The 21,998-nt window shown below is 38.1% G+C and overlaps 1 protein-coding gene across 3 annotated transcripts in view; it reads right to left on the bottom strand.

Annotated features, from left to right (window-relative positions):
* Positions 1-289: 289 nt before the first annotated feature.
* The window catches only part of LOC139441760 (protein kinase C-binding protein NELL2-like), a 276,342-nt gene continuing 254,633 nt past the window's right edge, over positions 290-21,998 (bottom strand). For all 3 annotated transcript variants that reach the window (XM_071222539.1, XM_071222540.1, XM_071222541.1), the window contains 6 exons: positions 12,552-12,692; positions 7,525-7,641; positions 7,097-7,179; positions 5,153-5,323; positions 3,341-3,577; positions 290-1,944 (listed from right to left, as the gene is read on the bottom strand). In XM_071222539.1, the coding sequence (XP_071078640.1) occupies positions 1,852-1,944; positions 3,341-3,577; positions 5,153-5,323; positions 7,097-7,179; positions 7,525-7,641; positions 12,552-12,692 (842 nt within the window). In that variant the 3' untranslated portion in view covers positions 290-1,851. The remainder of the gene's footprint in view (positions 1,945-3,340; positions 3,578-5,152; positions 5,324-7,096; positions 7,180-7,524; positions 7,642-12,551; positions 12,693-21,998) is intronic.

Genomic DNA, 21,998 nt, shown 5'->3' on the forward strand with positions numbered 1-21,998 from the left:
TTGAAATGAAAAATATAACAGAAAGCTTGTTATTATACTTTTTGATGATAATTATGATTAATAGTAATCAATTAATGACAACCATACCATTGAAATTATGAACTACTAAATACAGTATCTGAGAATAATATGTAATTATGTAAATTATGCAATGACAATTCTATGATACATAATATCAAAATCAGAACAAAACTGATTCATAAATAATTCATATCAACACTATAAAAACATGAAATTTAAATATATTACAATAGAAAGCAAACAGCTAAACTGTAGGTATCTACCGTATACACCCAATGAGGTAAGGCTGATCATTATCACACACACTGTGACAAAAACAGTAATATCATACATGTGTCATAGCAAGACTACTTTCAGGATAATTACTAGCAACTCGTCTTCCTGGAGTCAGCAGGAAAATAGTACTTTTGTCATCATTTTTTCACTAAAATAGCTGTTCCAAGTCCAATTTTTTTAAATATTCTATATTTTGATAAAATAATTACTACAAATTTTGTATCAATAATTTATTTATCAATTTGGAGCAACTACAGAAGCAGAGATCACGTAAACACATTTGCTTGGGTCAAGTTGTCTCTAAATCCATGCAATGATACTTTTGTTAAATTCTCATGTACCAATATTTCATGCATAATGTGCTGTTTCACTGATGATCCCAAGAAACACATTTCCAAAACAAAATATCCTTTAAGAAGTTTGATGACAAAAAGTTATCTCTAACAAGAATAATCTGGATGTGTTTTCAAGAATCATCTGGATGTGTTTGAAGCACATCTTGTATCACATTATCACAAACATGGTAATAGCAACAAGCTGTCCCAGCTTCAGTACCAGCATCCAGTGTTCTCAGTATTAGCTCCATGTCCAATCTCACAACATATCAAGATGGCTAGGACAGTTGGAAACAACCCTGACTCCAATACCTCAAGAAGGATCTGAGATCATTTTGCTCAGGAACTGATGCATATGTTGGATTTTGTATAGATTGCCCTCTGGTCTACGTCATTAAAACAATCTCCACAGAACTCTATTCAGGAGATGATGCATCAAGTGGGTTCCGTGGACTCTGTCCTCTGTTCTACATGAAAAGGACAATCTCAGCATTCTGAGCAGATGTTGCATTAATTGAAATCAGGATGATATTCAATTCCACAGTCATTGTTTTTTGTTCCATAGGAGCAGAGTGATCTCAACAGCCTTCTGAGAAGACATGCTACACCAGTTGGACATGAATATGTACAATTTCCACAGACTCTGTTTCCTGTTATAAAGGAAGTCCTGGAGGAGCAGGACTATACCAAGAGCATTCTGAGCAGAGATGACACAACTGCTAAATTCAAGAAAGACAACGATGTCCAAATTGTCCAATATCCTAACATAAAATCAAGAAAACCATTTCCATAATCATAAAGACTCCATCTCCGTAGCCCTTTGTTCCTGATGAAGCTCTATTGGCTGTCACATCTTGTGAGTTTTCCAAACCACTGACAGCCTGCTTGCATGAGCAGCTAAGTCTCCTGTATGCAATCCCTACAGAGAAGAGCAGATCGAGCCGATGCAGAGTCTGAGGTAATTTTTAAACAACATTACAGCCATCAAGAATTCAAAGTGCAAAACTTATTTCAGTCAGTCAACATGAAACAAAATAAAACAGAATCTATATTCATACCAGATATTTATCTGATCATAGCAATGTGATTATCTGGTCCAAGGTGGATCACTCCAGATTAATCAAGTTTTATCTGGTCATAGCACAGTTGACCAGTCTGATCTGGTCCAAATGGGATGATCTGGTTTGATCTGGTCCAGGTCAGCTTCAGCTGGATGATACTATCCCAGGGAGATCTGGTCTTGGGGAGCGGCAGTAGGTAGGCCAACCTCAGCATAGCAGGTTTGGTTGAAGGAACAACAGATGTGACCAGCCTGTAACAGAACAACAGTGTGACCATCTTTTTACAGAATAGATGTAAAAATCTGTTATAACAGACATGAGCTAACAGTCCAGCTACAGAACAGATGTGACCATCTTTCAACAAAACTGAGCTAACCACCCTGTGATAGATTGACAGCTGTGACGTCTTTTTCAGAACACAACTCAAAATTTCAGAAAAGAAAACAAGGTATTTGCAGTATGCATTATGCAAAAAGAAAAGAATCCCCTTCCCCACCTTTTCCTGAATGCCACAAAACTTTGCCACAAGAAACATGTATCATGGATCATTTTTATTTCACCAAATCAGGTGACGGTTGACCTCACCAATATCTACACACATTCACCTTCGACCCCTGATGTTATCAACTGTCTTTAGCTCATAGTTTAGTTCTAGTTTAGTTGCATCACTTCTGATTAGGACAATACATTACAACCTATAATAAACTAAAAAACAAAGTTATTAACAATTTTAGTGTTATGACATCACTTCTGGTTTGGGAAAACACACATCTAATCTATGACAAGTCCTATGCCTCATGCTACCTTAATAAGAAAGTTATATGCAGTTGACATAATGTCAAAACTAATCCACTAGCACATGAGCAGAATTCTAAACAAATAGTGAAATGCATAATTGCCTTTAGTTCTGCTTGGAGTACTGGAGTACTGGAGTACTGGAGTACTCACATTTCAAAGAATATAGAAGGGCTACCTGTTGCTTATGTTTCAGATTACTAAACAGCATGTTTTTGAGTTGATTAGATGCATTCACCCCCAACACATAGCAGGGCAACAGATGTAACCTTCAGAAGATATAGAGAATCTCACCTGAGTGTCTTTTGATATGAAATATATATCAACACGAGTTGATAAAAGTGGAAAAATTCTGAGGCTTGCCGAGGCTTTTTGCCACTTTTATCAACTCTTGTTGATACATTTGATATCAAAAGACACAAGGGTGAGATTTTATTTATCATCCAACATCATTCTTCAGACTTTTTGAGATTGTAGACAGTGATTAGCAGTGTCTTCAGTGTAAAAAGTACCGCTAACAGCTTCAGTAGCAGAGCCATAAGTGATGTCATTTGATTGTGACATCATGGTAACCAGTGACGTCACGATGGTCTGCAAAGCATTGTGATGCAATTTCATTGCAGCGATATCTACAGTGTAGATATCGCTCGATCTCATCCAAGTGATATCTCCTGTGGGAGCCAGTTTTGGATGATAAAATAATTACAACACTTTTGATGTAACAGAAACATTCGGTATGTACAAGATGTTTTCCGCTGCAGTCATCAACATACTAACTATATGACAGTGGCCTGTAATTTATCAGGACTACTGACTACTCTATTGTTATGTCAGCCCTTTTCACATGTCTACCTTGCATTCGCAGGATGTACACTTGTCACTCTCCAGCACCCAGGAGTCCCCGTGGCCGAACTGATGATTCAGATACATGCACTTGGTGGTGGAGTGGTCCTGACCCCCCAGCCCCAGGTTGGGGTTGATGCAGGGGTTGTCGTCAATGCAGCGTGGGCAGCAGTCTCCCTTCTCCTGCACCATGTTGTGACACTGATCGTCGGGGCACTCCAGGGGCCAGCAGTCTATCTCACCTTGCTGAAACAGAGGACATGGTCACCATGTATTACCACTACAGGACTAGCTGACACTGGACACAACTCACCAGACACTTGTCTTCTGATACTGGACACAACACTCGCAGGTCTGACACTGGACACAACTCATCAGACACTCGCAGGTCTGACACAACTCACCAGACACTCACAAGTCTGACACTGGACACAACTCACTAGACACACGCAGATCTGACACTGGACACAACTCACCAGACACTCACAGGTCTGACACTGGACACAACTCACCAGACACTCACAGGTCTGACACAACTCATCAGACACTCGCAGGTCTGACACAACTCATCAGACACTCGCAGGTCTGACACAACTCATCAGACACTCGCAGGTCTGACACAACTCACCAGACACTCGCAGGTCTGACACTGGACACAACTCACCAGACACTCACAGGTCTGACACTGGACACAACTCACCAGACACTCACAGGTCTGACACAACTCATCAGACACTCGCAGGTCTGACACAACTCACCAGACACTCGCAGGTCTGACACTGGACACAACTCACCAGACACTCACAGGTCTGACACTGGACACAACTCACCAGACACTCACAGGTCTGACACAACTCATCAGACACTCGCAGGTCTGACACAACTCACCAGACAATCGCAGGTCTGACACTGGACACAACTCACCAGACACTCGCAGGTCTGACACTGGACACAACTCACCAGACACTCGCAGGTCTGACACTGGACACAACTCACCAGACACTCACAGGTCTGACACAACTCACCAGACACTCACAAGTCTGTCACTGGACACAACTCACCAGACACTCGCAGGTCTGACACAACTCACCAGACACTCGCAGGTCTGACACAACTCATCAGACACTCGCAGGTCTGACACAACTCACCAGACAATCGCAGGTCTGACACTGGACACAACTCACCAGACACTCACAGGTCTGACACAACTCATCAGACACTCGCAGGTCTGACACAACTCACCAGACACTCGCAGGTCTGACACTGGACACAACTCACCAGACACTCGCAGGTCTGACACTGGACACAACTCACCAGACACTCGCAGGTCTGACACTGGACACAACTCACCAGACACTCACAGGTCTGACACAACTCACCAGACACTCACAAGTCTGTCACTGGACACAACTCACCAGACACTCGCAGGTCTGACACAACTCACCAGACACTCGCAGGTCTGACACAACTCATCAGACACTCGCAGGTCTGACACAACTCATCAGACACTCGCAGGTCTGACACAACTCATCAGACACTCGCAGGTCTGACACAACTCATCAGACACTCGCAGGTCTGACACAACTCATCAGACACTTGCAGGTCTGACACAACTCATCAGACACTCGCAGGTCTGACACAACTCATCAGACACTCGCAGGTCTGACACAACTCATCAGACACTCGCAGGTCTGACACAACTCACCAGACACTCGCAGGTCTGACACAACTCACCAGACACTCGCAGGTCTGACACAACTCACCAGACACACACAGGTCTGACACAACTCACCAGACACACACAGGTCTGACACAACTCACCAGACACTCGCAGGTCTGACACTGGAAGGTCCACCTCTCCCCGTTCTGCATGAAGAGGGAGAACTCCTGGTGGGGGCACTGGGCAGTCAGGTTGCAGTAGGGACAGCAGTCGTTGTCCACCTCGGTATCGCCGCAGTCACACTTCTTCTTGTGGCAGGTGGTCACCCCAGACTGTAACATCAGTACGACAGTCATATAAACATGTAAGCCTTTGGTAGAAATGACATTATATTCTAAGATCTTCAGGATCAAGGTGTTCATACTTTAAGTCTTTGCTGTAGAAATGACAAGCTACTTATGAAAATATAATTTAAAAAAGTGCAAATAATGGCTTGTTATCACCTCATTACCCATGAATAGACACTATTGGTTTATAGCGTGTGACTTTTCTCCTAGCTTGGTATAGAATTTGCTTGCTCAGTGAGCCAATTCCACCGATAAATATGGTAATTAAATTGGGCCTTATCATAAAATCACCATCACCAAAAGTCCTTTGTTTCAGAAAAAAAGCTGTGATTCTGATGAGAAAAAATACCCCACTCACAACTGATCAAAGTCAGAAGCTGTTTGCAAAGCTAAAACAAAGTATCCAAACAACATACTGTACTGAAATGTGTACACTGTTCATGACCTTTGCAACAGCCGGAAGTTTGGTATCAATAGAACATTCTTCAGGCAACAATGATGTGAATATATCTATAGGAGCTTGCCTGGGCCAGAATTCAACAGCTTGGTGATTCTTGTAAGACTGAAAGAAGCCTCAGTAAAATCTGCTTCACATCTCCACACTCAACGAATGAAGTCTTTTTGGTTTCTCAGTTGCAACCAGGTTATAATGTACTTGAGAGAGTGGGTGAGTACCGTGGGGGACTCCAGAAATGGGCTTCACACATTGTACCCATGTCAGGAATCGAACCCGAATCTTCGGCGTGACGAACAAATACTTTAACCACAAGGCTACCTGACCGTACTTGAAGAAATTCTGTGATACTGTCATCATGAACCACAAGATATACCCTGGTACTGACCCCAAAAAGTTTTGGATCAAGAACATTTGGTAGGATATTTTTTTGTAGTGAACATATTTCCCCAAAACTATTGATGATCCCTAACATTTTTGTTTAGTATATATATAATCCACTGGTATTAAAAAAAATGTGTACTATCTAACCCAGAATCCCCACAGGGTCATATGATGTTTGATATCTGATATGCTTCAAGTACTGCATTAGAGATGGGGTTTAAATGTAAGACTGCACATAAATAGTTCCACAAAGAAATATTGTACAGTTAATGATTTATACTACGAACCCTACACTCATTTGAACCAAATTGTTTTCTTGGAAATACACACACACACACACACACAATTTTTTTTTTAATTTCCTCAGTAGCAAAAGACACCAGTTCAGTGCAAGTCTATTGTGTATACAAGTTTCATGAAGAAATATGGAATGGTTTATGGGTGATGCTCTGGCAACAGGACACACTGATGGGCCTGTGTCTGCATCCCCTGCACACCTTGGTTTGGGCAGGTGTGACAAGAAACTGTAGCTCACCTGCTGGAAGTAATTGTAAATAATCTCACAACTTCCGATGACCACCCGATCCCGTTAGTTGCCTCTTACGACAAGCTTAGTCACCATTTATGGCAAGCTTGGGTTGCTGAAGACCTATTCAAACCCAGAACTGCAAATTGTACACTCAAGACACTGTTTATTACTGTTTACAAACTGAAAGTTAAAAGAATGACTTTAATGATAAATAGAATCTCATATTTCTGTCTTTAGATATCAAATATATGAAATGAATCAATAAAAGTTTAAAACTCTGAGGGTTGCTTGGGGTGAAGATTCTCTATATAAAATTGTTCAGGGTATATGATAAAGTGTTGATGTTCAAAATTTTCAGGTGTATATGAGAATGCACAAACAAGCAGATTACCTGACAGGTGCAAGCAAGACACTTGTCCACTGTAGAGAGCCATGTGTCACCGTTCTTGTGTTCCTGGCCTTCAAACAAGCAGTCTGAAACATAAGACAGTCTACATCAAACAGTCAAAACACAAATGTATGTTTTTTAGTCAATTCATATTTTTACAACATGTGAAATATGTCCGTGTTTGTGTCACACATTATCCAACTGACCAATAGTTAGTGCTTCAGTAACAATTCTATTTGAATTTTTCCAATCCTTTGGATATGCCAGCAGAACACAGTAAAGTATTGATACAAAACTTTACTGAGTTAAGCTCATGAATGTTTGAACTTATGATTCAAATGTGTTTGACTGAAGAAGAAACGTATGCGAAAACAGGTACTTTTGTTTACATTCCTTTATTTCTGCACGACCCTCCTCCTCACACTACTTACTTTGCAGACATGTGCTGTTGTTTATGCATCCACACTGATATGACCCTTCCTCATTGATGCAATGCATTGTGGGATGACATGTGTGTCCGTTTCCTTCTCCAGCACATTCATTAATATCTGCAGCAAGATGACAAACTTACAATCACTCTGATCAATGCAGGCTGAAAATACTTATTTTCCCAAACATTATGTTTTAAGGTAATATAAAATAAGGTTTGTTTAGTTAAAAAACATCAACTTTTTTGCAAACCATACATATTCATCGAGTGCATGAATGACTAATAAAACATATACTTTTTATCACTTGACATTTGACCTTTAATCTGATAAACGTTAAAAAGACAAACTGAGATGTTTACATGAAAGGAAATATCATTTCTGAAAGCATGTTTGCTTATTTCCTTCTTTTTATCTTTAGGAACTGATAAATGGTTAAAATTGAATTCTTGAGAGCCAAATATAAGAAACATCCATGACACATCTGGACAAAATCAAAACTTGAATAGCACATTCTTCATCGTTTTGAACAAAATATGATAAGCCTACACATAAAGATCCTTTTTTAAAATATTTTTTTGAAGTCTTAAATATTTTTATCTGATACCACCTGTTTTATCAATAGCTTTCCGGTACACAAAAACTGTCAGTAATCAGGAGTTACCTCCCTTTTCCCATGAACCACACATGTGTCACTGAACATTCAAGCCAGACCAATATATGTGTTGCGAGTCAAAACTTTGATAAGATTTATCAATCTTGTCTTTCTTCATACATCTGTTAATGTTGAATGTACTCTCAGGTGAAAGAATTTTGTATGTGAGGTTCTGAGCTTCACATGATAGTAACTCAAAGAGAAAACAGAGAATGTCAATAATGATGCCTAAAAAATAAAACCCACAGACTGGGTGTATCCATAGAAACATGTTATTCTTGATTTATTTGATTTTATCATTAAGAAGCTGATTCAGCAAGATCAGATCATTCATTACATCACTGTCCAGACACTGGTCTAACAAAGTTTAGGGATCAGTTAGTTTTACCCAGACATATCCTTTCTAGGTACGGTAATAATATTATGGATGTTTCTTGTTGACAATAGCTTTCCCCGACAGTTTACCAAGAATGATCTATATCCATTGGCAAACTTCCACATGATAAACCATTTCTGAAGCTTTAAATATACAAGTGTATTCATGATCAACAAAATGAAGTCGCCTTGCTGGCCAGCAATTTACAGACAATGCGCCATACCAATTCACTTCCTTTTTACACATGAGTTAATAACTAATCATGCAAAAGTAGTTATTCTTAAATGCTGTTTGGTGAAAAAATGTTTTTTTCAAGATCTTTAAATCTGGCAACTTTTCTGGGGAATTAATCTCAAATCAAACTTGGAAAGATTTGTATCGTTTCTTTTGGCATATTGACAAAGTCTGCAAAAAACGAACATAATTTGGTTTGGTGCAATTAGAATAGAGTGTGTTAAAAGTTTACATTGCATGAGATATATCACATCAATAAAACAATGGGAACAAGTTTAATACAATTAAAAATAATAAGAAAGCAACAAGCATGACACATGGACATATTGGTCACATGAGGTGTTTCAGTCACAAGTGTGCTGGCAGAGATTGTGGGTTGAAAGGATCCTCTGAGGAGAACTTGGGTCAATGAACAATACAGATACAACAGGTGAACAAACTATTCAGTGAAACGAAGCATGAAGCAACTCATATCAACACACACAGAGAATGGGAAATAAAAGAAATACCACTGGATAACAACAAAAGCAACAGATACCACAAAAACAAACCCAATTGTATTACAACAACAGAACAATGAAAGATTGTACAATCTAATTTCTAGTTACATCACACTGCCGCAGCATGGTAGACAGACATTAAACACTTCTACTTCCTATTTCACATCACACTGCCGCAGCATGACAGACAGACATTAAACACTTCTACTTCATATTTCACATCACACCAATGCAGAATGGTAGACAGACATTAAACACTTCTACTTCATATTTCACATCACACTGCCGCAGCATGACAGACAGACATTAAACACTTCTACTTCCTATTTCAAGTCACACCAATGCAGGCAGAATAGTAGACAGACATTAAACACTTCTACTTCCTATTTCACATCACACCAATGCAGAATGGTAGACAGACATTAAACACTTCTACTTCCTATTTCACATCACACCAATGCAGAATGGTAGACAGACATTAAACATGTCTACTTCCTATTTCACATCACACCAATGCAGACAGAATGGTAGACAGACATTAAACACTTCTACTTCCTATTTCACATCACACCAATGCAGGCAGAATGGTAGACAGACATTAAACACTTCTACTTCCTATTTCACATCACACCAATGCAGGCAGAATGGTAGACAGACATTAAACACTTCTACTTCCTATTTCACATCACACCAATGCAGGCAGAATGGTAGACAGACATTAAACACTTCTACTTCCTATTTCACATCACACCAATGCAGGCAGAATGGTAGACAGACATTAAACACTTCTACTTCCTATTTCACATCACACTGCCGCAGCATGACAGACAGACATTAAACACTTCTACTTCCTATTTCACATCACACCAATGCAGGCAGAATGGTAGACAGACATTAAACACTTCTACTTCCTATTTCACATCACACCAATGCAGAATGGTAGACAGACATTAAACACTTCTACTTCCTATTTCACATCACACCAATGCAGAATGGTAGACAGACATTAAACATGTCTACTTCCTATTTCACATCACACCAATGCAGACAGAATGGTAGACAGACATTAAACACTTCTACTTCCTATTTCACATCACACCAATGCAGAATGGTAGACAGACATTAAACACTTCTACTTCCTATTTCACATCACACCAATGCAGGCAGAATGGTAGACAGACATTAAACACTTCTACTTCCTATTTCACATCACACCAATGCAGGCAGAATGGTAGACAGACATTAAACACTTCTACTTCCTATTTCACATCACACCAATGCAGACAGAATGGTAGACAGACATTAAACACTTCTACTTCCTATTTCACATCACACCAATGCAGGCAGAATGGTAGACATACATTAAACATGTCTACTTCCTATTTCACATCACACCAATGCAGAATGGTAGACAGACATTAAACACTTCTACTTCCTATTTCACATCACACCAATGCAGGCAGAATGGTAGACAGACATTAAACACTTCTACTTCCTATTTCACATCACACCAATGCAGGCAGAATGGTAGACAGACATTAAACACTTCTACTTCCTATTTCACATCACACCAATGCAGAATGGTAGACAGACATTAAACACTTCTACTTCCTATTTCACATCACACTGCCACAGCATGGTACATTCCAATACATTTGATGCAGGGCATGGAGTCATCCCACAGATGACATCCAAACGTTGTCAGCTTGCTTGGGTCATGTGGACAAGGCGTCCGGATCAGAAAGTCTGTGGTTCGAATCCCCTCACAGGACCACTACACATTATGGCCACTACACATTCATAAGATAACTCACACAAGCATCTACCAGGTCCTTGCATGCATGCACAAGCCAGCATGCACACAAGCATTGTTGATATTCACAGGTGTACTGGTACACAGAGATTCACAGGTATGCATTTATCATACTCACACAATGACTGACATCTTACCACATACATGCACATGCATGCACCTGCAAACATACATTTCACAAACCTCAGGTTACATACTTGCATGCACACAGGGATTAGTTTTTACAAATGCGTAGATTTGAATGCATACTTTTAGGCACACATGCATTCGTCTTCTTCAGATGACATGCACATGCATACATTGATTCGTATGTGCATCTTTATAATCACTGCATGCATTTACACACATTTCATTATCATGCACTGTATTCATGCAGATGACTGATATGCTTTTGTTTGTTTGTTTGTTGTTTAACGCCGCACTCAGCAATATTCCAGCTATATGACGGCGGTCTATAAATAATCGAACCTGAACCAGGCAATCCAGTTATTGACATCATGAGCATCGATCAAGGTGATTGGGATCGATGACATGCATCAACCAAGTCAGTGAGCCTAACCGCTTGATCCCGTTAGTTGCCCCTTAGAACAAGCAAAGTTGCCTTTTACAGCAAGCATGTGGCAATGATGTTAACTTTTGCATGCACTAATGTAAACCTATTTCACTAGCATGCATTAACACAGTATTCACACATTCATCGTCATGCATGCTTACGCTCAGTTTTAATAGCAACAGCCTTAACCCTTGCATGAAGTCCCATTAAGACAATTCATGATCATGCATTAACACAGTAATCATGCATGCATTCACATGTACATTCACTTTTTCTCACAGTGGCAACACACATGTAGGCACACATATATTCTCTCACACAGACATATCACACATTCGTATGCATTCTCTCACACATATAGTTTGCATGGCTTACATAAATACACATACGCATACTCTCATATCCACGCATGCATAAATATACTCAAAGACATATCACACATGCTTTAGTTTACATGCATGCATAAACATGTACACTTTCACACGTATCACACATGCTTTAGTTTACATGCATGCATAAACATGTACACTTTCACACGTATCACACATGCTTTAGTTTACATGCATGCATAAACATGTACACTTTCACACGTATCACACATGCTTTAGTTTACATGCATGCATAAACATGTACACTTTCACACGTATCACACATGCCTTAGTTTAAATGCATGCATAAACATGTACACTTTCACACGTGTATCACACATGCTTTAGTTTACATGCATGCATAAACATGAATACTCACACATATACATCTGCACTTTCCTATCTCTGATAACTAACACACACAATTCTTACACAGGGACAATGATCTACTTCTATGGAAGTATCCATTTAGAAACACATAATTAACACACACATGACTAATTACACTATGCATGCACACTCATTTGGTACCTAGACAGAGGCTGCCATAATGGTTGTCTGGCCAGTTGCTATGGAAACCTTCAAGACAGTCACACTGGTACCATCCAGGCTGGTTAATACAGACGGAGTGGCCACGACATGACGATATACCCAGTGCACACTCGTCTATGTCTGGGAGAGAAAACATTAAACTTGATTACATAGAATGCTTAACTGGACATGGTGGGAGAGAAATAAGATGGGCTTAAATATATTGGACAAAACAACAGTGTTATTCTGACAATAAACTGTTAACTCATCAAGGAGAAGCTACACATCATAATGATCTACATCAAAACAGATAACACCTGACATGATTGGTGTGATTGGGTTTCATCATGCAGAATAATCCCCGGTATATCAGCTACAGTATACATGCAATACAAAAATTGTCTGCACAATGTGCAGACAACCCATGGCTGAGAGTAATGATAAATGATTAAATGAAAATGACTGGAGTCTGTCAGTGAATGCTGTTTAAAGCTGCATTAATGCCATGATAGCCGGCTGATCATAAAATCTGGACCAGAAAAACCAATGATTGATAGTGAGGATGAAATGGTTACTTCAAAATTACAGGTGTGTCAATGAATGCTGTTTAACATGATAGCTGGTTGATTATAAAACCTGGACCAGGCAAACTGATTGATGGTAATGATGTAGTGTCAATGAATGCTGTTTAACATTGCAGTACATAATGCCATGAAAGCCAAATGATTATAAAACCTGGACCAGACAAACTGATTGATGGTATATGATAAAGTGTCATTGAATGCTGTTTAACATTGCAGTACATAATGCCATGAAAGCCAATTGAATATAAAACCTGGACCAGAAAAACGAAAGCTTATTCTGCGTTACTGCTCTTGTCATTACGGACTCACAAGTCACCTCGAAAAAGCCAAAACATGAATTAGAAAATTTGGAATTCCAATTTGGGAATTTTTACTGAATATTGCTTAGGGATGAATATTGGTCTCGGAGCAGATCTAGATAAACCACCAATACACCTACCCTTGTATCAAGAATTTCATAATTCTGTATTGATTTTCAAAGGTATTATTTACAAAGACTTGTTTCAATTGCCTGACCTATGTACTTGGGTTACCAAAGACTAACGTTTAGTCTCTGACACATATAATTTTGATAGAAGCAAATAACTCCATTTAAACTAAAAAAGGAGCCCAGTGAGATGGGAGAACCTAAGTTAATCTAGACTTCCTTCATTTATGGCTTTTGCATTACTGAAAGGGCTGGGTGGAAGGGAAAATAATATGGTTCAGGGTTTGTGAAACAAACTAGGTCTACCATGACCTTACCTCCCATTATGAAACCAAGGATGCACCTGATTGCATAATTGGTGAGGTGAAATGGGGTTTAACGTCGTGTCAAAGATTATTGCACTTATATAGCAGCGTGCATGCACATGTGTGTGTGGCTGCTTGTACTAGTCTAGACTGATGCCGATTTATAGTGCTAGCCCACTGAGATACCATGCTGCTGTTTAACATGAATACCCCACTCAGACACAGTATACTGACTCCGAGCCGACCAGTCCTTGTTTTAGCCCTTTAATGCCGAGCGCCAGACAGGGTAACAACAAGTACCATCTTTTAACATCTTTTGGTATGATGCGGCCGGGGATCGAACCCCGGACCTTCTGCTCTCCGGGCGGACGCTCTACCACCAGACCACGGAGACGGTGATTGCATAATTGTATATGGGTATACGTTTATGCATATATGTTAACAACAATCTTTGTTGATAGCAACAACTGTCTGTTAGCAAGGTAATACAAAATTAGCACAAATTATAGTATTCAGTATTGGTATACATATCATATCATGATATGTATCGATACAGTAGGCAGGTGATACAGAAATCAGACAAGCTTGTCTGAATGCTTCACTCACTCACAACCAGAATTGAAAGCCTTGATGCTGATTGGCTGATTACAATGTGAACCTGACATGACCTCCAAAGAAAAAAACTCCGATCTTCATGCAGAGAGGTATCATATTTGAGTAAGGACCTAATTTTAATGAGACTGTAGTGGTAAAAAATACAAGCTTACATGTTTACAAACATTCAACACGTCTTCAAAAGAATACTTTTTACAAATTTTATTATTTACTTGTTCTGAAGTAAATTTAAATGAGAACTTCCAGTCTACTTCAAAAAACATCTTCAAGATAACCTAGGTTTTTCTGCTCTTCATATTAAAACATGTCCTGCTTGACAAGGATCATGAAGGCAGTATCGTTCTGAATCATCAACACCTAGCACAGCATGGAAACATTTATTTCCTGAAGGTGGCAACTGTTGGAATGGGATATACCTAAACCGCACACAAAACGTCTAAAAGTCTCATAAAATTTCTCTACATCTTACAAAGATATGAAAAGCCTGTAAATCAACTGAGGTACATCCAAAAGACATTTATCCAAACTTCTTCATTCAAAATTTAAAAAAAAAGAAGTTTTCAGGCACAAACCATTTTTTCAAGGAAAGAGCATCAATTTCACCTCCACAGAAACTACTATGTTGCAATCGATTGAATTTCAAATCTCAATCCAATGCACCCTGGACCCCCTGAAAGAAGACATGGTGGAAGCATTGCTCAGATTGCCACACACCACCATTCTCCGATACATCTGCCTACAAGTTTGCTTCGTTAAAAAGCGAATGATTTACTGGTAACACATACAGTTTAAAAATTTCTTTTGCTAAACTTCATACAGTTTCAGATCCATGGCTTATAGGAGATCAACTAAACATACACTACCCCGGTACTCAAAAGTAAAAGTATGCCAATGTCTTCATTAGACTAAAATTCATCTGTCATGGCTGATGGGTATTGTAACACACAGCCATCTAATTGGGAGTGTTCAGTCAGTTGTTTTGAGTAGTACATGTTTTTTTCATGCATGCATTAAAAATGGGTCTAAGCTCTGGTCTTAAGGTCAAAATGGAGGCATTTGAATTGCACTGGATCCATGTTTGGTCCAGGATGAAATGTGCACTTAGGACCCAAAGTTATCATTGTCAGACTGAAATTATGCAGGACTGCCACAAGATTATATGTCAGGTCCAGTGTAGCAAGCAAACAAACTCTAATTAAGACCAACATCAATAAGGGGGATGGCTGAAACAAATGCAAGTTATTATCCATTAATAAAAACAATAAGACAACTTCCAAACAAGGGATGCTAAGGGAGAGAACTCCCAAAGTTGTTACCAATAACAATATCTGCAATCAGTGAGTTCTACATGCATGGGTAACCCGGCACCAGTTTATCTTGGTTTCAAAATCTAATCAAACTGCATCAATGAACTAACAATTTACAATTTCTTTTTAGACTTCAAAATTGCAAATTAAATCTTGGAATAACAATGTAAAAGCCAGAAAAGAGATTGTCCAAAATAAGAGTAACATCAGCAAAATGTTATTTTTCATTTTTATACACTCTTTTAAATCTCGAAATCAAAACCACACAGAAGAGCAAACTCACTGTTTAAGAATGTGAAAAAGTTTAACATCAGCAGTCTTAACCTGTGCCAAAAAATGCATTCACCACCTAAGCGGCAAGTCTGAATTATGACAGAAGAAGATCGGCGCACTTTTTATCTGTGATTCCACCGAGGAATCTACGTCTTCTTTCTTTCTTTTTGCGTAAGCTAATCAGTGAGCAAAGGTGTGGCGACTACAAACGCTGATATATTTTCACATCAAGACAAAAAATGACGGAAGTGCCTGCATGTTTATCTGAAGAGCTGTATTACTGCCTCCTACTGTAGTGAGATGCTCCCTCTGATTGCCACGGCAACAGGGCTCATCTCAATATCAATCTCATCAAATATTTGTATTCAAATTTGAGATAAATGTATATAAATGTTGATTTGAATGTTTATCTTTCATCCTACAGGTGGTCTTTGACATACCCTTGAGTAATCTAAATGTTTTTATTTGTTTATTTTATTTTAATAAATAATGTAAATATTCAACTGGAAAAACTCAAACCAGTTACAATTCACTTATATGCAATGTACACAGAATCCTATTTCACTGATTGTGCCTTGAATCATCATTTGTCCTATAAAACGTTAGTTTCAAATTGAACCAGTTACTTGTCCATTCTTTCAAACAGTTAGTTGTCAACTCAATGAGATAATTTTAGTTGTCAGCTCTTTGAAATACTCTTCAAATCTATGACCACATTAGTCATCAAATCTTTGAAACAGATAGTTGTCCACACTTTGCATCAGTTAGTTGTCCACTTTATGAAACAATTACCTGTCAATTCTTTGAAACAGTTACTTGACAACTCTTTGAAACATTTAGTTGTCAACACTTTGAAACACTTACTTGTCAACTCTTTGAAATATTTAGTTGTCAACTCTTTGAAACACTTACTCGTCAACTCTTTGAAATATTTAGTTGTCAACTCTTTGAAATGGTTACTTCTCAACGCTTTGAAATATTTAGTTGTCAATGCTTTGAAACACTTACTTGTCAACTCTTTGAAATATTTAGTTGTCAACGCTTTGAAACACTTAGTTGTCAACTCTTTGAAATATTTAGTTGTCAACTCTTTGAAATGGTTACTTCTCAACTCTTTGAAACAGTTAGTTGTCAACTCTTTAAAATAATTAGCTGTCACCACTATGAAATGGTTACTTGACAACTCTTTGAAATATTTAGTTGTCAACGCTTTGAAACACTTACTTGTCAACTCTTTGAAATATTTAGTTGTCAATTCTTTGAAACACTTACTTGTCAACTCTTTGAAACAGTTAGTTGTCAACTCTTTAAAATAATTAGGTGTCACCACTATGAAATGAAACAGTTAGTTGTCAGCTCTGAAATATTTAGTTGTCAACTCTTTGAAACAGTTAGTGCTCAAATTTACGAAACAGTTACTGTATATTGCTGTGTAGTCCTGCACCATGACCATGGAATATATTTATTTTATGAAAAAAAAATGCATACAAAAGCAAGTCTAGCCAGCTCAAGCTAGCTCTATTCGACAGCATCAGTATAGGTATTTTTTTATTTTCAAGAAGGATATTGTGTAATATAGAAGGATATTGTGTAATATAAGATTTCAGAGACTAAATGTTAGTCTAATCGCTGTGTATAAGGTGATATTGTCGTACCTAGAATTAGAGGGGTTTAAAGGGGGGGTCGTCTTATACACAGGGTTGAAGTGTCTTGATGGTATTTTTTACCCAACACAAAGACAGTACTGTGAACAATTAACACTGGAAATACCAAGTCTTCAAATCCATACTGAAGTACACAAATTAATTATGTAATTACACTGTCTTATCATAAAAAGGTGGACATTGTATAACTTATGTTTATAACCTATTTTATTAATTTCATTAAAACATTCATTCAATATTGCTTACATTAATTTTGGTGAACAGTTACTTGACAACTCTTTGAAACAGTTACTTGACAACTCTTTGAAACAGTTACTTGACAACTCTTTGAAACAGTAGCTTGACAACTCTTTGAAACAGTTACTTAACAACTCTTTGAAACAGTTGCTTGACAACTCTTTGAAACAGTTTCTTGACAACTCTTTGAAACAGTTACTTGTCAACTCTTTGAAACAGTAGCTTGACAACTCTTTGAAACAGTTACTTGACGACTCTTTGAAACAGTTACTTGTCAACTCTTTGAAACAGTAGCTTGACAACTCTTTGAAACAGTTACTTGACAACTCTTTGAAACAGTTACTTGACAACTCTTTGAAACAGTTACTTGACATCTCTTTGAAACATTTAAATGTCAACTTATTAAAACAGTTATTTATCAACTCTTTGAAACGGTTACTTGACAACTCTTTGAAACAGTTACTTGACAACTCTTTGAAACAGTTACTTGACAACTTTTGGCAACAGTTACTTGACAACTCTTTGAAACAGTTACTTGACAACTCTGAAACAGTAGCTTGACAGCTCTTTGAAACAGTTACTTAACAACTCTTTGAAACCGATACTTGACAACTCTTTATAACAGTGACTTGACAACTCTTTGAAACAGTTACTTGACAACTCTTTGAAACCGTTACTTGTCAACTCTTGGAAACATTTAAATGTCAACTTATTAAAACAGTTATTTATCAACTCTTTAAAACGGTTACTTGACAACTCTTTGAAACAGTTACTTGACAACTCTTTGAAACAGTTACTTGACAACTCTTTGAAACAGTTACTTGACAACTCTTTGAAACAGTTACTTGACAACTCTTGGAAACAGTTACTTGACAACTCTTTGAAACAATTACTCGTCAACTCTTTAAAACGGTTACTTTTGAACTCGTACTGACAGTAGGTCAGTACAAGTGCCCATTTCCAGTGGGGTGCCACCAGTGGGGTAGGATTTGCTCAGCTTTTGGCAAGCACCTTGTACCATCACTTTTTGATAGTGATTCATAAACACATGCTCATGATACAGTCAAAATAGTACAATCGACTTTACTTTAAGGAGAGATTTATTATGAATATGGAAACAGCTTTGTTGCTTTTATTTTATAGATTGATATACAAATTTGGTTTTCAGTGACTTGCTTGAAGTGTCCTCAGGACAGCCATTTGGCCTTGTCAAAACACGTACCAATGACCAGTGAGTACGCAATCTTATCCTGTGCATAAAGATGGCACAATAGAATAAAACAAAACCCTTTCTTGAATCATAGGAAATCTCTGCTAAAATGAGTGAGTTGAACAGAATATGCTGTTTAATAGTATCTCCTTGGGCTGTTCCTGGGGTTGGGAGGGTCCTGAGTAAGCCCCGGGTACCCACAGGTCAGTCATGTGCTATATTGTTTTCTGACAACAACTATAAAAATCCACGATTACACTACAAGTCACTAATTTTTGCATTTTGTTCTGACAATGCACACATTCCTTCTGACTTGAGCAAAGATAAAGCTTCAGTCAACTTCAGTGTATTCAAGATCAAATTGTTCACATACAGCATGAGATAAAAAGTTATTACAATGCTACAAAGGTAATGTCATTCACAAATTGTAACTACTCAAACTTTTTTAGTTTTTGGTCTTCCTTCCACACTTTGTTAAAAACTGAACAGTGATACACTGATACAGTACGTAGACTCTACAGGCAAGAATTTATTGTATGGGAAGATGTACATTTTTTTGAAAACCAAGATCAAATTGTTTCATACATGTATTGATAGTTTTTGCCAGGACTCCAGTACAACACACTTTTGGGGGTATTTTATGATGTTGGAACAATAAGTTAATGAAGAAACAAGACTAGTGGTCTTTTGAAAGAAATCTGAAGTATCTTCGCTATACAAATGAACCCTCCACATCAAAAGAACTGTTAATCCTATAGACATGATGGGGTTTTTTTCAAAGAAATAGTGGTTCTGCGTTTGAGATGGTCCCTAGAGTGCACCTGCTGTGAATCTGTTAAAACATGTTAAGGCAATTTGACACTCAGGTTGAATATGAGATCATCCTAAGACTAAGGTTGATTATAGTTAACACAAAACATCCTTTTTGTTTAGAGGCTGCCAGGTTACTGAGTGCAAGAAGTGAGAGTAACTCCAGTCAGATATCTGAGCCTCCATCAGTTCCACCCTACTGCAGGACCACACTTGCCACTTTACTATACAATGAAAATTTCAACAAATCTATGAAAATGCCAAATAAAAAAGACTGCATAAAAAAGATTTTCACATAAAAAATTTATCTTATGAAAAACTTGGGTGAGTGAGTAAGTAGGGTTCAATGCCTCTTTGAATGGTATTTCAGGGGTATCACAGAATTGAAGTTGAATGTAAGAGCACCGCACCAAGTGATGCAGGTCATACAATAGCCATTTTGGAGAAACACATAAAGTGCTCGCACTGATCATAATCTGGGGCTTGAATCCATGACCATCAGATCCTGGTCAAATAAGGGAAACAACTGTGAAAAGAGAACTGCAAAAAGCGTCAGGGTTCTACTACACCAAATCAGAATCAGTTGTTCAACCAGCAGTTTTAGGGGGAAAGAGGGTGTTTTTGCTTTTACTAGTCCGAACTCATGTTGGTTCTCTAGTCACGACTCAGCCTGGCTTTCCATATGTTCATGCCTGACAAAAGAAGCATTTGATTACATGTATCCCATTTAAAGCAAAACAAATTAACATAACAGATTCAAAATGTTACATGCCTCCCAGTATTTTTCATCAATTCTTATGTCAATAAATAAACTCATAAACTAAAAGTCAACAAAAAGATTTGCCCTGAACAGTTATCACATAAATGCATGTGTGAATAAAAGACTAACCGACGCTTGTGTAGTCGACCTCAACAGTTATCACGTTAATACATGTGTAAATAAAACATTCATCAGTAAAGACTAACCCACGCATGTGTAGTCAACCTCAACAGTTATCATGTTAATACATGTGTGAATAAAACATTCATCAGTAAAGACTAAACCACTCTTGTGTAGTCCACCTCAACAGTTATCACGTTAAAACATGTGTGAATAAAACATTCATCAGTTAAGACTAACCAATTCTTGTGTAGTCAAACCTCAACAGTTATCGCGTTAATACATGTGTAAATAAAACATTCATCAGTAAAGACTAACCCACGCATGTGTAGTCAACCTCAACAGTTATCATGTTAATACATGTGAGAATAAAACATTCATCAGTAAAGACTAAACCACTCTTGTGTAGTCCACCTCAACAGTTATCAAGTTAATACATGTGTGAATAAAACATTCATCAGTTAAGACTAACCAATTCTTGTGTAGTCAAACCTCAACAGTTATCATGTTAATACATGTGTAAATAAAACATTCATCAGTAAAGACTAACCCACGCATGTGTAGTCAACCTCAACAGTTATCATGTTAATACATGTGTGAATAAAACATTCATCAGTAAAGACTAAACCACTCTTGTGTAGTCCACCTCAACAGTTATCACGTTAATACATGTGAGTATGGCATGAAACACTCGTCAGTAAAGACTAAACCCACGCTTGTGTAGCTGACCTCAAGATTTATCACATAAAAGCATGTGTGGATGACATGAAACACTTGTCCTTCAAGACTAAACTCCTCTTCAGTAGTCGACCTCAGTGTCTTTACTTTTAAAACAGACATCCAATATACAGGTGAATAGAAAAGTAGGACTCCAACAACTTTGTTTAGTCTCAGGAAACTGCACAGTTCAGATTCTCTGCAAAGCACCCACCAACAAATACTGCTCCAAGGACCACAGAGCATGACTCTGTTTAAACCACCCTTTACTTCTGGCCAGGGATCAAACACAATTGTAGGACCTTGTGATTGTCTTCCATGGAAACAGCAGCATTATCCAGACCTGGTTTATTCTTCCAGGCAACAGGCACCAGCCCCACCTTGTCTATATTCCTTAACCTGCCCTAAAGCATGCAGT

This window comes from Haliotis cracherodii, unplaced genomic scaffold, assembly GCF_022045235.1.
Source record: "Haliotis cracherodii isolate W230 unplaced genomic scaffold, xgHalCrac1.p SCAF_44, whole genome shotgun sequence".
Lineage (NCBI taxonomy): Eukaryota > Metazoa > Mollusca > Gastropoda > Lepetellida > Haliotidae > Haliotis > Haliotis cracherodii.